The sequence below is a fragment of the Aptenodytes patagonicus genome, chromosome 13 (genome assembly GCF_965638725.1).
Source record: "Aptenodytes patagonicus chromosome 13, bAptPat1.pri.cur, whole genome shotgun sequence".
Lineage (NCBI taxonomy): Eukaryota > Metazoa > Chordata > Aves > Sphenisciformes > Spheniscidae > Aptenodytes > Aptenodytes patagonicus.
Genome location: NC_134961.1, coordinates 13,731,725 through 13,748,427, shown reverse-complemented (window position 1 = coordinate 13,748,427; position 16,703 = coordinate 13,731,725). Strand labels below are relative to the sequence as shown.

Here is a 16,703-nt window from a genome sequence, read left to right as displayed (position 1 = left end):
TGTATTAAAGGACCAGCTACAAAGCTAACTTAAAATACAGGCAGAGGATACAGACTGTACTTCCTAAGAGCATGGTAAAAAAGTTATGAATTGTAAGGGACATAAATATCACCTTTCTTTCCTTGAAAACCAAGTACTGGTTTTACAACATACACATAAATAACTGACTGAACAGAGTACGGGGTAAAAAGGTGGAGGATGAGGTCTCAGGTTATGGCTGAGATGGTTTAACAGCTTGCCACTCCTGAAAGGATGGTCTTATCCTGTCCCTCCCTTATATCACTTTCGACCCCCAACTAACAGGCTGAGCAGGCTTGCCAACAGGTAAACCAGGAAGAAAATTAACCTGAGAGAAAAAAGGTAAGTTGTTTTCAACTGGTATAGCAGCCTTCATTGTACCACTGATGGAGCCACCACAACTGGCTCAAGGGAAGCAGCAAGATCACTTCTACTCAGCAGGAAGCTTTTGAATTGGCTCAGTTGTCTACCAAACACTTCCCCAGAAAGGTACTGTCCCACATTACAAGATGCACAAGTCTTTTTGTTTGGTTAGGGTTTTGTTTGTTTGTGGTTTTTTTTTTTTTAATCAAGTCACTGATTCATTATGCAAAAGCTGCTCAAACCTCCTGACAAGAGGAGTGCCATGGTTACAAGCTCTCCCTTTCACAGGTTCCTCCCACAAACTAATGGACCGGTTCCTATTTTTAGCATCCCTTAACTTCAAACATAAAATCACAACTACATATTTTGGAAAAAGCTGACTACCAAAAGTCAGCTTTAAGCAGGTGTAAACGTCAATTGCCATAGCTCTGTATTTCTATGTATGCATGTGGATAAACACACTAACACAGAGAGGAAACGTGCACACTTTAGACACTGCACTCTGCTTAAGGGTATTCTTGGGCAAGAAAAGCCTGTACGTCAAACAAATAATAAAATGTAGACAAACTAATGTTCTGCAGTCTTCATTCTCTCATACCTGAACTAAAAAAAGTGATTTACCTTGCAACATCAATGTAATGAGTATGTGTTTCTTCCTCTAGTCCCATAGCAGCATTTCGTAAGTAGGCTTGAAGAGATTCAACCAATGTTTGCAAAGAGACTCCATCAGTTGTTTGTTCAATAAGATTATCTAATTCATGGAGCATACTTTCTAAAGTATACTCTCCTTTCATTAAGCACCTAAGCGCTTCAGGAAAAATGATCTGTCGGAAGTTTGAGTTCAATTCCTGTTGGGAAGTAAGTATGAAAACATAAGAAATTTTCCCCTCTCAAAAAGTATCATATGCAACACCTTTCTTATTTTAGTATTACACCACCCTGCGGTAGATATTATCTAAAAGATAACATGATGGTGATCAGCCAAGGGTCAAAGTCTACTTTTTTTTTTAATTTAAAGAAATTGGGAATACATTAAACCCTGCACAAACCCAAAGGTTTGACATTTGCACAATGTAGCAACAGCTACCTCAATAGCATCAGCAGCAATACCTTGCAGCAATCCTCAGCAGAGGATTAGTGGTAAAGATCACGCTTTGCAAGTCAACTTCATCAAATTATGTAGCTTTGCTTTTCCATTATGTAACTATGAGTGAGTTAAACTATTTACTGAATTTATGATTTGCTAAACTGATTGGACTAGGCAAGGGAAAAGAATCAAAAACTTGCCAGACAGTGATTATTTTGCTAGAGTCCTACTCATGCCACAGAAATCAGCGCAGGTAAGAAAAACAGTACCTTAAGTGGCATAAAGCAATTTCCCCCAAGCAGAATGCATCAGAGGGCTAAAGGCAGCTACAGAAAGAACCAACCAATGTGCTCTGCCTCCAAAATAAGACAAGACACACCAAAAAAATTAGTTATCTTGACTGCTCAGTGAGCTACACATCTTACCTAAGAGCTCACAGGGAGGACAACAATGTGTGGGTGAAAGATCTCAGCTGCAATGCAATGAAATTGCATGCATGTTTCTGAAAAATTTCTGAAATATTAATACTTTGAAGAGCAAAGAAACAAAGTGACGAAAATCTCAATGCGCTTACACAGGTTGGTAGGAAAATATTTTTCAGATACAATACAGTGGAACCAAAAGCCTCAAAAAGCTGTTTACACCAGCCACAGTTTATAAACCACTTAAGTCTTAAGCAGGTATTTTACTCAAGCTGCCACTAATGGTTTTTTGTTTGTTTGTTTTATTAAAGTGGAAACATTTATAAAACACAAAATTAAAAATCCATTTTTCTCCTTCCCAATCTTGGAGATAGGGGCTTGTAAAACAGATTTTCAGAATTTGTTCCAAACTACTTCTTTCAGGTGGAAATAAGTAAGGCTTAGCAGGAGCAGAAAACAGAAAGAGCACAGACAAACAGTTTGGAAGTTGTTCTGGACTGCCAGCAACAGGATAAAAGAATGGAAGCAAGACATGAAGCTGGTGTATCTATAAATCTGATTCTAACTTCTTTCTCACGGTTGCTTACTTGACAGCAGTTTTTACAATTTGTCACGTATAGATTAAAATGGTTTCTTTCAACCAATAAAAATGTAAATGGCAGCAGCAAATGCCTGTTCAGCTCAGCCAAATACAGCAATCAAGACTAAGGTCCAACAAAAAAAAAATCTCAGCAGCATCATAAACAAACATTTAGCTGTTTAAGGAAGAAGCTGTTAAGGATGGCTTAGCTGAAGCCTTAGAAGGTTGGGGATGAGGAAAGAAAAAGTAACATAAAAGTAAGTATCACCTGAAGTGAGATATATACTCCATTTGCTAAGTGAACAGCTTCTGATGCTTCAATTGGGTTAGGAATATCTAAGTCTTGGGGTACAAGATGACACTGCTTCAGCAACTGCACAAGGCACGTAACATTCCCACTCATGCTGCAAAGCTCCTCCAAGAACCAGGCTCCATCTCTTGAAGTCAAATCAACCAGTTGCTCTCCAGCACTAGATGCTGCACCTTCCATCATCAGATTCCGCCTAGATGAATTATGACACTTAGTTAGACAACTTGCCTGCTATTGCATTCTCCACATAATTATGTCACCTGAATATTCCTTTTATGTGGTCTCAAACATGAACACACACAAAAAAATTCACAAGATGCAACTGACCTCGTCAGCGTACAAAGAGCAGAGATGATAACACTTGCTAAGCTCAGTGAGCCCTCCTCTCCATTTTCATGAAGGAACACTTTTATGCAACGTTCAATTTCTTTCAGCTGCTCTTCACAAACAGGTACAGTAACTGCCTCCTGTTTCAAGCGCTCCACCTGCCTGATAAGTCTGTTATTTATATCTGCTGCATAGCGCTGTAGAGTCATTTCTGTAGCGGTTATGAACTGACACATACTTGGAGGTGGTTGAGGAGCATATTGCATTTCATACCTGTAAAGCAAAAGTACAATGTCAAAATTCTCCCTTCTCAAGCGCCAGCAAATTGCATTCTGCTGTGGGCAGGAAAAATACTCTGCATTTGAACAGTTCCCACATCACCTACTCCATATCAACTCTAAATACCACAGCAGTTGATGGCTACCCTAATGACACTTTCATAAAGTCCTAGAATGCACCGTATTTCATACCTATTTGCAAGGACAGAAGACAATCAGTAGTCCTTGAGGCAAAGAATGAATAGAAGATAAGAAATAGGAAGGAAACAGGTTTCAGTGTAAATGCTTGAATATAATCTAGATCTTGTAAGCCAAGCAGTAATAATGATGAAATGGCCTGACTTTAGAAGAAAAAGAGAAAAAAATAATTGCTTGAAAATCTGATTTAATTAAAAAAAAAATCTTCAGTTGACTTAAGTGATTTTTAAATACTAGAAGCTTCTAAAACCCCTAAATATCACCACCCTAAAGCCACAAACATGGTTCTTCATTTGTTCATTACAGGGCAACGTTACTTGGTTTTCTTTTTGCAGTACACAGATTAAACTCTGGAACAGTATTTTTAAAGCAGTTTTTCATCTTTTTCTCCGAACTTCTGGAATTACAACTTAATCTTGTCTTACTTTGTAATTAGATCGGTCTTCGCAAAAGTATTCATTTCAATTAGAAAATTAAAATCCTGAAGTAGCTTGAAAATTAAGTTCTTCAAACAATCCATTATTCTGTCAACTTACTTCCTAAAGATATCCTGACAGCGCTCTATTGTCATGTTACAGATGAGTTCTTCCATCCAGGTTTTCCACTGTTCTATTCGGTGCTTCTGAAACACAGCTTTTGGATACTGAAGAGCTACTGTTGCATAGTTGTGCAATTGTTCAAGACAACCACGTAACACAGATCTTCTCTGCTGGAGAAGAGCACCAACTTCTCCTTCCAGTTGTTCACACTGACTGATTAGATGTGCCTGGCCTGCATTTTGCAGAAACGCTGTTGCTGGTACATAACTTGGAGGACCTTTTAAGAAAGGTGGTTAAAAATTAAGACGCATCTCTGAAGCACACATATTTTATAGCATACTGAGCGCTAACATCTTTTCAAAAATACTTTTACTTGTGATAAAGGAGGCATGGAGAATTCAGATTGAGAATTTTGAGCACAAGGTAAGAGAATAATCTCGTGCCCAGCTAGGGTAAGACAGACAAGTTCCTTCAGACAGCTTGGCACAGAAACCTTGAAATGCTCCAAATCACCCTTTGAAGAACCCCCCTTCTTTTCATTTGTTATATATAGGTCCTTGCCTTTAAGTTAGAGGATACTCATAATGCCTCCTGATATTAAACTCTAGTTATTTTCAAACCATTAAAAAACCCCACAAATACTATTTTATACCTAGGTCCATTTGTGTGCTAATTTCTTGAAGAAGACTTGCCAGTTGTGTTGCCTCTAAATTACTGAAAGCAGTTTGGTAATGTGTTATCCACTGCTCAAACTCATTCAGCTTCACCTGGATTGCTTCCTGGACAGCTCTTTGTTGAGACTGCAACTGGGTGTGCTCAGAATACCTGAATTATTGAAGCCACAGAATCAAGTAAGTACTACAACAACAAAAAAATACTTAACTATACTGAATAAAAAACCATACTGAACAATACAACTACCTTGTTGACCAGAAAATGAACATGTTCTCACAAATTACATAAAATGTTAACAATGTTGTGTTAATAATTCATTCTGTTTTCCTACAAAATAATGAATGCATGTGCATATTCATGCAATTCTGAAATCCTTGATTAATTTCAAATAAACTTGAAAAATAAGTTAAAGAATTAGAAACTTAGATGAAAAGATTTTTGTGCTATTTATCAATAGCTGCATTATATGGATTAATTTGATGGGACACCACATTCAGCACATTCTGTCTCTTGCCTTGAGGGTCAAGTGTGGAACACGGACTAGCACAGGTTATATTGATAAAGTATGAGGCGTAGGATATAAATAAGATTATTCAGTAGGAAAATGGTTTCAATAGTTCTTCTGTACAAGGAATGACTTGCTTACTGTAAGAATAGCTTTTACCCAGCTATTAGTCACTCTCATATATACATTTCTAACATTTAACTCATAAGTACATTACTAAACCACCAACTATATTGAACTGCGAGATTCCTGACAGAATTCCTGGCTCCTCTGTACCTGTGCTGAAGCGTGTGGGAGGGATGATCCACTCCTTCTGCACCTTCCAGAAATTCTATCTCCTCCAGTAATTTTCCTTGCAACTTTTCTACATCTGTCAACTGCTCTTGCAGGTTCAGATACTCTTCTAAACTACTGTCCAATTTTGGCAGCACAGCAAGCATTTCATCTCTGTTCTTAAACCAGTTAACCTAAAACCAAAGACACAGACGTTATAGAACTGGACTTAATTCAAACAGGTAAGAGAAAGTAATATATGGCAGCACTTAACCCTTCAATGATGTTGTTCATCTAGGACTACCTCCAGTGCTACAAGTGCTAAAGCTTAACAGACATTCTTTATTTAGACTGCTCTCTAAACCTTTATTTTTATTCCTCTAGCCTAGACTCAGGCAAAACATTAAAACATGTTTTAGAATTAAGCACACAGAAAATGAAAACTAAATACCTGCAAGTTCCATATAAGCACTTCCCTCAATACAAACTCAATTTAGCTCAATAAAATTTGTGAACTTTCTAATAAATGACCACCTCTTCCACCACCCCCAAAATGCAAATAAATGAAGTGAAAGCATAGGGCCTACTTTGGTTATAAAATAGGAAGTTATTGTAGTAAACTCACCTTTATCTCAGCCACTCTTGAAGAAAAGAGACTACGTGTAATATCTCTTTCCATTTCTCTTTTGCTTTGTTTGTTTTCAGCCTGCTGGCCACCACCACCATAGACAGCTCCAGCAAATCCAGCTTCACCTCCTGCTGTCCAGTCCACCAGAGGATCATAAACAAAAGCTTCAAGCAACGTAAGCAAAGTCTCTCTCCCACGCCGCATAATATGAAGGACCTGCATTATATTTTAAACAGACTCATTCTGATATTGCACTATACTTGTAGAACAGTGTAATTTTAAATGCAAAATACCGTACTTGCGTAGGTACAGAAATCCTTAACTTACCCTAACCACTACAAGTACAGGAAGAACACCACAGTATGTACAAACGCAGCTAGCCTGCAGTAACATCACTAAAACTGAAGATTGCATTCTAGCCTTCCACACAAACTCTATACTCTAGTAACAGACACTTGAGGAAGAAAAAACTCTCCTTCGTTCAGAGCATTTTTCTTTTTAAAAACATAGCTGTCATGTTTATAAAGGACGAGACCTGAAGAAAGAGGGTAAGGAAAACTACACAAAAAAGCTTCAGGAAAAACATAACATAACATTTTACATCTAGAGCTACAAGTCCCCCTCCCCCCCGCCAATTGTAGTTGTACCACTACTTGCATATGTGTTTATCTGACATTCTCATATTTCTGAAATACCTACTATAGGATGTATCTAAAATAAGTCCAATTAAAATCACAGCACAAAAGGTGAAGGCTTTATAAATCAACAGCAGAATATTTAATAGAAAACTTCTAAGTTAGTATTTGGCAAGTGATAGCCCTCAGTTTTCTGCAAGTTTCATAACTTACCTGTTCACAAGAAAGCCTGAAAACCCCTTCTACTCCTGTCACTCCAAGTGCTGTTTCAATATTGTGCGTCATCCGGAATGGAACCTTCTCTGGTACCCTAAGGCTCTTCCCTTTAAGATAAAAATTTAAGTTGTTTCTTTTAATTACCAAGAAGGGAAACCTTTTATTTGAATAACATATAGCATTTTTTAAATTACCTTTTTCAAAGCAAACATTATAATCTATGTGGACAACTTCTCCTGTAGTCATATCTATAAGAACATTATCCAGATGTCTGTCTCCAAGACCAATGATGTAGCCAACCATGGACATAACTGCAGTGGATCTTGCATACGACTTTAAAGAGAGTTTCAGGAAAAAATTATTTGTGGGAATCCTCTGCCAACACATTGGACTGACTACCATCTTAAAACATTATTTTAAGTGTAAGACAAATCAAAACCAACTTATTCCAAGCTGTATTCTATTTGTTGTCTGATGATATCTTACAAGAGTTTTCATGTCTTACGCTGATAATTTTAGTTTAATAATGTAGAGTTATCAGGTATATACCCATTTTTTTATTCCAGATGGTACAACCGCATGATTGTTTCCTGCCAAATGCTAACATTTCCTGTTACCTGAAACTTCAGCAGTCCTAGCTCACCTAATTCAGGAGTACATTGCTTGAACACATCCCAGGCATTTGTTGCTCCTCATCCCATTAAAAACACAACCTTTCAAAGGGAAAATGTATTTGTTACAACTCACCTGTGTAACTCTCCACCATTCATCTGGTGTAGTACATGACGACCAGAGCTCCTTAGCTAGGAGATTCGGGGGAGTTGCTTCCATCAGTTCTTCTAGAACAGCCCTCATGACATTCAAGGGCCAGTCACGACGTGACACATCAAGACTAAGCCCAACTGCCTTTAATGCGGGTCCAATTTTACTGTAGTAAAGTTCACTGGGTCTAGGCACTATTCCAGGATTCTGAGGAGTCTGGTAAGAATCCTGAGCCTAGAATAGGTAAAAATGCTAGTTTACATATTGCAACTCTCGTTACCACAGAAAATTATCCCAAACTCAGTTTTGGTGAGAATAGTATGAAATCAACTCCTCTACTGAGGATGACTTTTACAGCTAAGAGAATTCTTTCAAAATTCAATGGTTAAGAAAACCTAAAGAAACTGAAAACACATTGCTTTAGCCTAGCTCTACTCTTATCAAGGTCAATTTAAAAAAAACCTGTATTTAAAATGAAATGAGAGAATGAGATGTAGAACTAAAATAATTTTAACCAAGGTTAACTCTATTTGTTCAAAAACAGTTCTCCTTGAATTACCATGCCAGAACAGTATATTTATGTTATATACTGTAATATATATAAATACATATATGCAATTTCATTGACATCTGGTGAAATCCCAGGACATACGAATACACAGAACCATTCTGCATGATTATGAACGAAACACAATCCTTTTAAGACTACATTATTTAGAATTGGAAAGCAAATCAGAATAAATGTTTCCCTTCTGAAATGTCCTAGCTGGCATAAAACATAGTTGTTACCTTTTGTGCTTGTAAAGCAGCTTCTCGCTGTTGCCACCGCTTGTAAAGACCAAACAAAGGTGTAGCTCCATCCACCCACTGGATCAAGCCCGATCTTGTTCCCAGAGGTGTCACAGAGTAGTGCCTCGCGTGGAACCTCGGTGTCTCTTGACGGTTAATGGTAGCAAACATCGTGTTCACAATTGATAAGAATTGCATGATTCTTTCATCTAGATGCAAGTCTTCCAAACCTGCGATAAATTTGTTTAAAATTTAGTTTTTAGATTAAAAAATTATTCTCTTAAAGCCCAAAACTTAGCGTTTTTTGAAATCCTACTTCATTTCAGACTATGAATAGCTTTATAAATTATGCAGATTAAGGATGAGTTGTTCCCTAAACCTAAAGGTTTACATACCATTTACCTACTAGAATCACCAGTTTATGACAGCTCTCTCTGTGAGCAGTACACACAACAGTTACTAACATAACAAACAGGTCTTTCCCTTTCAGGGAAGGCATGAAGTCTCCAAAGTTCTTTTCTGGGTGCTACCTTAAGCTTCTGGAAAAGCGCATGCAGCTAATCCTATCAGTATGCAAGCAGAACACTGTTTCTGATGCAACCCTTATAAAGAAGGGATCTGAAACAGGTTCACAAAACAAAAATCCTGGAAAATGTATGGTGAGGTGGGAGGTGGGGAGGAGAGGGAGCAGACACTCCAAACAACTATTTCTCTGTATCATGCAGGCAGAGAAAGCAGAAGCTGCAACCATGCATCTTCCCAACTTTAATATAGTCTCATTTATAACAAGAGACAGCAACTTATATGAGAAAATTTCAATTTCTTACCTTTGAACAGGTAGGGATAGTTCTTCCCATCTGAACCCAGGAAAAGCAACTTTTTAGGTTTGGTTTTGGTAGGCAGAATTGTGATGGTGCTGCCCACACTATGAATTGTCACTGTGTCTCTGGTAGATACTTCTCCAGGAAGTGCTATTTCAGTGTTCATCATGGCAGCCAACCAAGGACTGATTTCTTCAAGCCGTAAAAGGTAACTAGCCCGCTTCTGTGCTCTTTGCTGCAAACTTAGCATAACCTATTCCAAAGAAGTTTTTTGTTTTAGGTTGAGGTTCACCTTAACAGCTAGCATTAAAAAAAAAAAACCACCAAAACACCACACCCACCCACCAGAACAGATTTAATGGTAGTCATCTTCCAGAAAGCATGGAGATTTTTCTTAAACTACCTTTCATCCTTGCCACGCTACTAATTCATTTATAGCTTAGGATGAAAATGACAAAAATCTAAAAATAATCCTTTATGCAGCAAATATACCCTGCCTGGCAATAAGCACCAAAGTCACAAAAAAAATCAAACTCCTCAGGAGGTTTGCTCCCGCACTTATAAATATTTGAGCTGTGGTCAAAAGCAGCAGCATTCAGCAACCTCCTGTTTATGTATCTGCATGCTTGTTTGTTCTGCAAAGCAGAAGGGGAACTAAAAATAAATAAATAAATAAATAAATAAATCTATTTCTGTGTAAAACCCAGGTTCTGTCTATCAAGACTTTTAAAAACCACCAGATTGGCTCTGGATATCCAAGTGAATATATATTTTGTTACTCCTCAGACCCATATAAGACTAGTAAGACAAGATCACATAATTGAAAAACAGAGTATATTTGGGAAGGGTTGATCATTTGAAGGTTGCTGCACAGCCCGAGGACTACGCTTAGATAACCAGAGTACCAACTTGTTAGAATTTAAATCCACTAAACTCAAATGGCATAGAGTTTCAGAAAGAGTATTTAAAAAATTAAAGCCCTCTGCCACCAAAACTGACAGGATCTCAGACAGCAGAAGATGTAAGATTTGAAAAAAATAACATAAATTTCATTGGGTAGAAATGCAATAATGCAGTCAGTAAGACTTGTTACACAAGCAACAATTACTTTGCTTTAGTGTCTAGCATGCCTGTGGTGATTGCAGAGAAGACAAAGTTTCAGGCTGCAATTTTGATATAGCAAGAAAATACTAAGGAGAGGGTCAAGCACATGGTGCAGCAAGAGTGTCGAGTCTCTACATTGTACTCTTAGTCTGTGCATATAATACCTCTTTAAATGGGAGCCAGCTGCTTCCAGGTTTAGCAGGATTCAAAGGATTCTTAAGTTTCTCTAGTGCATTTTCAATTGCATCTCCATAGTTATCCTGAAACCATTTCTCATGAGGAGTTTCTGCAGGAGCTGCAGTGATGCTCCGTACGTGTTCCAAAGCAAATACAATGGGCTTCATTAGAGCTGTATGCTTTTCACGCATGATTGCTATCTTCTCCTCTCTATTAAAAAAATATATTTCCTCTTAACTCCATAAAACCAAGTTACTTCATAAGTAGAGCATTAAAGTAAGACCACAAATGAGACATCTAAGAATTCATGAAAATGGTTGCATCTCTAAAATGAGGTCTTCAAGGATGACCGTATTAAAAGGAAGAGTATTTCATTCCACAGTGAATGCATGCTCCTCTGAAGCACACTTTTTTTTAATTTTGTTTTGTTTGTTTGTTTTTAAACTGAAACATTTGAACTGGGCTCTTCACCACTGGAAACCCTGATGAGAAGCTCAGAGAGCTCAAACCTCCTGAAGCAACTATTTCCTTTAATAAAAGAGCTCCTAACTACTACTTCCTGAGGGTGTACCACACTATAAAGAAGGGGAAGAGCGCAATTCAGATCATGCTGTTCTCCCTTTCCATGTCAGCCCTGACTATTGAATTCAAGAGGTGTTCTTAAGCTTAATCAGGTTCCCAGTGAATGGCCTTCCTCTTCCACAAATCCATTCACAGGAGAACCCAAGTGAGAGAGAAGAAAAGACTTGCTGAACACTGAAAACCAAAAGCAGATTAAGATGTTCTGTTTATTCCAAATATCTGTATTTACAGTAAACTCCGAATAGATTACATCCTTCAACATGCTTGTCCTCATTTCAGCTGACTTGTAAGAAAGACCTTGGAATGAAGAACTAGGATCTCATAATCCACAACTTAATATGCATTGGGTTCTGACACATTATTACTAAGGAAATCCCAACATGGATTCACAGGTAGACTGTTGCTGTTTCTCATTTGATTAGAGTATAGCTGTAGCACCAAAATGTTCTTGAAATAAGGTCACTGGCTTACAAAGAAGCAGCTAGGATAGTACAAATTCAGGAGCAACAACACTATTGATCGGTTTGACTGTATGCTTTCCCAAGAACAAACATTTGTTACGATTATCACTTGAATTATTCAAAAAAGACATACTTCCGTAAAGTGTTGTTGTTTTGGACCCTCTTGACTTCATCTTCCAGTTGTTGAATCCTTCTGAGGACATACATGTGCTGCTGGAGTAAAACTCCCAACCAAAGTTCATCCCAAAGAACTGTAACTCTGCGCAGCTCAGCCACTAGCATCTGAACCTGTATAAAATAAATTAAGATTCATTTATTTTTAAGAGTACTAGTATTAACATTTATTCTTGTAGATGAACAACTTGAAAAAAGATGACAGCCTAACAGCAAAGATACACCAAACTTTCAGTAGGCCTACCCACAAGATAAACAAGTTACGTATTTTGTGGTTCAAATAAAAGCACAAGTAACATACATTTGGATTATTTACCTGCAATACCATTGTTGGATTTGCAGCAGAGAGTTTCTCCACAATTTTGCTGTAACAGTCTTGCATCATTGCTTGATCTTCATTTAATCCAACTTTTGTGTCATCTTTACTACTTTCTTGAGAAGTTGGGGGGCTCCCTCCATCACATTCACCACCCAACAGTTCTTCTCCTTGAATATTACCTAGCAAAGTAGGGATGGCAGAAGGCAGCTTGTTCCCTAAATTAAAAACAGATGTTAAAATATTATCTACACTGTTCTGGCCTTGAAAGATACATCACTCAATACTTCATTTAGCATCAGGTTCCCATATTACATTAAGTACTGGCCAAGTATCCGATGATAAAATTGAAAAAACTAACTTATTTGCTAAACTGGTAAATCAAATGAAAGGTATCAGTGAGGTCCCATAATAAAAATGTTCTTAAGATAGAAAGTATCAGAGTTACTGAAAAGAAAAAACTTCAGTATCATTTTATCCAGTATATAAAATATATTAGCTAAAGTGTATTTAAACATTTATTTTTTTCCTCCATACCTGAAGTCTGGGATTCACTGCTAAGTGAAATGGTACCCACTATTGCAGGATATAGTATGAGATGAGGAGAATCTTGAGCCACTCGACACAGTAAGTTGCAAATACTCTGACGAACATACACTTCTGGGTGATTCAGACGGGAGAAAAGCTGAGGAATAATACCTTCATAAACAGGAAAAGAAAATGTGCCAATTCATTTCCGTACACTTCAAAGGATGAAGAATTCTATCTTGTTTTTAAAAGCATGTTGGTTTTGCATTAGGAGAACGTAAATGTCTAGTTTCCCAATAAAAACTTCCTGTTTTAAATAACTGTCTGTCACAGTACAGGCAAAAGCTTTTTTTTCCCCCCCTACTATTCAAATACAGATAACATCAGATGCAACATATAAATCCTTTAGTCAAGCACTAGGAATTGAGTTTTGCACATTGTATCTGTTATATCATTTTTCCAAAAATAAGGAGAGTCACATTAATAGTTCTTGAAGTTAGCATAACTGGACATTCAAAAGAAAGTACAATTTTGCAATAGTTGGCCTCCTCTTCTGCTGCCTTCCACACTTTCACTCAATAACCTTTTGTGGGAAAGTCCCTGAGCAACCAGAACCAGTAGCGTAGTGACAAACAACTACTTCTGAGACATCTGGTTTTAGCCACACATATTTCTCTGAACAGTATTTCAAACTGTAGCTAGGAAAAAAACCGACCCCGTTTTTTTAAGGTGGTAATGTAATGTAGTACTTCAAAAACTGCATCTCCTTTCTCCTTTCAATGTCTTAAGGCAGGGGAGGGAGGGGGTGAGAATCTGTGCTACTTCTCTATTCTAAGATCAGAATGCATGGCAGAGACTTGAACACCCTTAATGAAATTATTTAGTAAAAAACAGGCTCTCTTTCCATCACGCTTAAATAAAAATTTTATGAAAGTGCAATGAATACCTTTCTGCTTCTATTTAGAGGAAATGTGTCAAAATTAATTTTAATAACTAGATAACATGTACTTACCTCTCCAGGGAGCAGTAGGTGTAGTTTCTAGCCCATGCTCTAGATACTGTCTAAGTTCTCCAGCATGTTTCACAAGCAATCGTAACAGTCTTAGGGTCGCCATCACAATAACATCATCAGTGCTTTGCTCAGAAGTATTTCTTAAGTGCAGCCTGGGATCGTCTTCATCAAGTAGAACCTTGAAAGAAAGAAATACTCCTCTAAGCTAAGTATATAGTTCATATCATCATTTAGAAGAGTTTGTAACTGGATTTCCTCATCAGCACAAACACCAACCTGACCAGCATTGAGTTTGAGGAAAGTAAAATATGCACTGCAGGAGAGTTTATAGAGACTGAAGATTCTGTCTACAACTTTCCTCCACACTTTAATTAACCCTTCTGTTGCATTTTCATCAAGATCTGAAAGCCAGGGACAACTTGTTAATAATTGACGCCATATAACATCCACCATATCATCTTCTTCATTGTCTTCATTTTCAGTGATTTGTAGAGTCATATCTTCATCCTAAATGCAAATAAAGAGACAGTAGATTTGATTAAGTCCTCCAACCATTTGTACAAGCAGTATTAGTTCCTAATCCAGTTTTTGTCTAGGCAACTCATGCAATTGCATTATTTGATCATATTACCATAGTCCACAGAACAGACATGTTAACGCTTAGCTAACAGATAGTTTCTTAGAGAACTCTTATATTATTTGAATTTTAACTTAAAAGCATTTACAAGAGTTAATATGAATCACAAGTGGAGGAAAAGGAAGTTTCACACTGAAGTTGAACATTTTTTAAGCAAGCAAATTTACACTTACTTGAATCCCAGCTGGACGACACACTGCCTGCCCAAGAATCCCATAGATTTTCTCTTTATCTTCCTCTGCAATGTTGTCTGGAAGCAAGTTCTGAACCTCGGATTTTTCCCGGGGCAGCAGACGAACACCTTCTCCCTGACTGTAACATTTAATGAATTATTGATCCCCAATATATTAGTATTCGTAGAGCTACTGAACCCATTAACATTGTATATATAAGACTTCTTGAAGGAAGAAATCTTCACCTTTTAACTCAGAATTAAACTCCCTTCTTTTTAAAGAGGGCAAGCAATCAAGAGAATATGCACAATTCTCTGCTCACATGTGACTTCTGACCACAAAGAACAATAATCATAAATACAAAGCTAGGGTTTATCTTAAGAAAGAAAACTAGTTGTGTTGTATAAATTGAAACGTTAGGATGAATTTACCTGGCATTATCAACTACTTTCCGGCCCCATCTATAAGCCCAACTAGCCAGGGCTGCCCAAGACTTGGCTACTTCAGGTGCCTGTACCGAAGACAAGTGATACAGCTGTCCCAAGATGAAGTCAGGTTCTCCAACTCCAATATTTACTATGATGGAAGAAATAGAGCAGTATATGTTATGATGTAAAACCTGCTTCTAATTTCCTCAACATACAAAATAACAGCAAAATAGTTTAAGTACATAATATTTTTTTTCATCAAGTTAGTACCCAAAAGTGTCAAGTTTTCCGAAATGCAATTATTTTTCAGTTCTAACATTGGCTGCAAAACAAAGACCAGTTTTTCTTTTGCTAACAACCATTGCCTGTACGCTACAATTGTTTTCTCTTTCACAGAAAGATGGTACTGAGGCAAGAAACTCATTATCTCCAAAAGAGCAAGACGCTTCAGAAAGCAGACTTATGAAGTACCTAGGGCAGTGTGTTTGTGTTTATTTGTGTATATATTTATTTTCTTCACCATCAAGTCAAAACACACCTAACATCCATTAACAGCTCTAAAGTAATTCTGACTCTACAAGAGAGGAATTAAGTTATTTGTGAAATCCATGTTTAACCAAAGAAAGAACTTTATCTTGACATTTGAAGGAAAGTCTGCCGAAAATTGGCAATTAGAGTACATTTTGTGGCAACAACAGAAGTGTTCAAATTAAGCGTAGATTAAAGATCATGAGAAAACCTAAGGTAACTGCTTTTCACACTTATCAGGGCCTTCAAAATATAGGTTGTTGATGCTTAATCTGAGAGATCTCATTCAAACTAACAAATATCGGAGCTGAAAGCAGACAGAAGCATGACAAGATTTGGTATCCTCCTCATAAAATAAATGCATTCTAATTTCTTGTTCAGGCCACAATCACTTTAATGAGAAAAATGTGAAAGAAATACGAAATATCAGTATTAAGATGTTTGGTTTTTTTAAATGTGTATAGATACCTATTGCACAAACACACACTGTTTATATTTGTATTAGTAAAATAAATACATCAGTGATGTAGCACTTAGTCTTTATCAATATAACTGGTGCTATCCCTCAGTGGAATCATCAGTAACTAATTTAACAAAAAATGCATAAGAACACCTCTACCTGTAGATTCACTTTCAATCCTAGGATATTCTTCTTCCAGTGTATTAACAGCTGGGAGATCAATCAAATTATATATGTTTTTAGACAAGGTAGACAGACCAGTGTGATTCTGCTGCTGTCGAGCTCTATATACTTGTTTCAACTGTCCTGAAATCTCTTTCCATTCTGCTTGAATCCATTTAGCCAGCGTGAGAATAGATTTAGCAACTGCATATTCAGCTTTGGCAGATTTGCAAAAGGATATGGCACAAGAACTCAGCATTTCCATGGCATGTGTTGACTGACCTGCATATCGTGAAAAGCACATCTTCAGTAGAGTGTTAACTTTATTCGAAACACTTCTTCTGAAATTCAGCGTATTCAGATACAGCTTGTAACAATGTATTTTTACACAGAAAATTCTCTTTTGAAGTTAAAAATGACAAGAAAAGACTTGTGAAAACACTTTCAGACTGAGACAACAGTTAATAGGATTAAATCAATTCCTAATGATACTGTCCTATTATGATTTCTTTAAGGTCAGGGGAATTAGCCTGGT

The 16,703-nt window shown here is 37.2% G+C and overlaps 1 protein-coding gene across 1 annotated transcript in view; it reads right to left on the bottom strand.

The window, feature by feature from the left end:
• SMG1 (SMG1 nonsense mediated mRNA decay associated PI3K related kinase) overlaps window positions 1-16,703 on the bottom strand; it is a 69,027-nt gene that overhangs the window by 8,544 nt on the left and 43,780 nt on the right. Inside the window, exons 31-51 of the mRNA XM_076351321.1 lie at window positions 16,166-16,450; window positions 15,022-15,166; window positions 14,591-14,729; window positions 14,057-14,287; window positions 13,781-13,958; window positions 12,778-12,939; window positions 12,241-12,458; window positions 11,884-12,038; window positions 10,695-10,917; window positions 9,433-9,679; window positions 8,606-8,835; window positions 7,802-8,050; window positions 7,249-7,387; window positions 7,052-7,161; window positions 6,201-6,419; window positions 5,579-5,769; window positions 4,775-4,947; window positions 4,120-4,399; window positions 3,108-3,380; window positions 2,739-2,973; window positions 1,003-1,229 (exon numbers count right to left, since the gene is read on the bottom strand). Coding sequence (XP_076207436.1) covers window positions 1,003-1,229; window positions 2,739-2,973; window positions 3,108-3,380; window positions 4,120-4,399; window positions 4,775-4,947; window positions 5,579-5,769; window positions 6,201-6,419; window positions 7,052-7,161; window positions 7,249-7,387; window positions 7,802-8,050; window positions 8,606-8,835; window positions 9,433-9,679; window positions 10,695-10,917; window positions 11,884-12,038; window positions 12,241-12,458; window positions 12,778-12,939; window positions 13,781-13,958; window positions 14,057-14,287; window positions 14,591-14,729; window positions 15,022-15,166; window positions 16,166-16,450 — 4,309 coding nt within the window. The remainder of the gene's footprint in view (window positions 1-1,002; window positions 1,230-2,738; window positions 2,974-3,107; window positions 3,381-4,119; window positions 4,400-4,774; window positions 4,948-5,578; window positions 5,770-6,200; window positions 6,420-7,051; window positions 7,162-7,248; window positions 7,388-7,801; window positions 8,051-8,605; window positions 8,836-9,432; window positions 9,680-10,694; window positions 10,918-11,883; window positions 12,039-12,240; window positions 12,459-12,777; window positions 12,940-13,780; window positions 13,959-14,056; window positions 14,288-14,590; window positions 14,730-15,021; window positions 15,167-16,165; window positions 16,451-16,703) is intronic.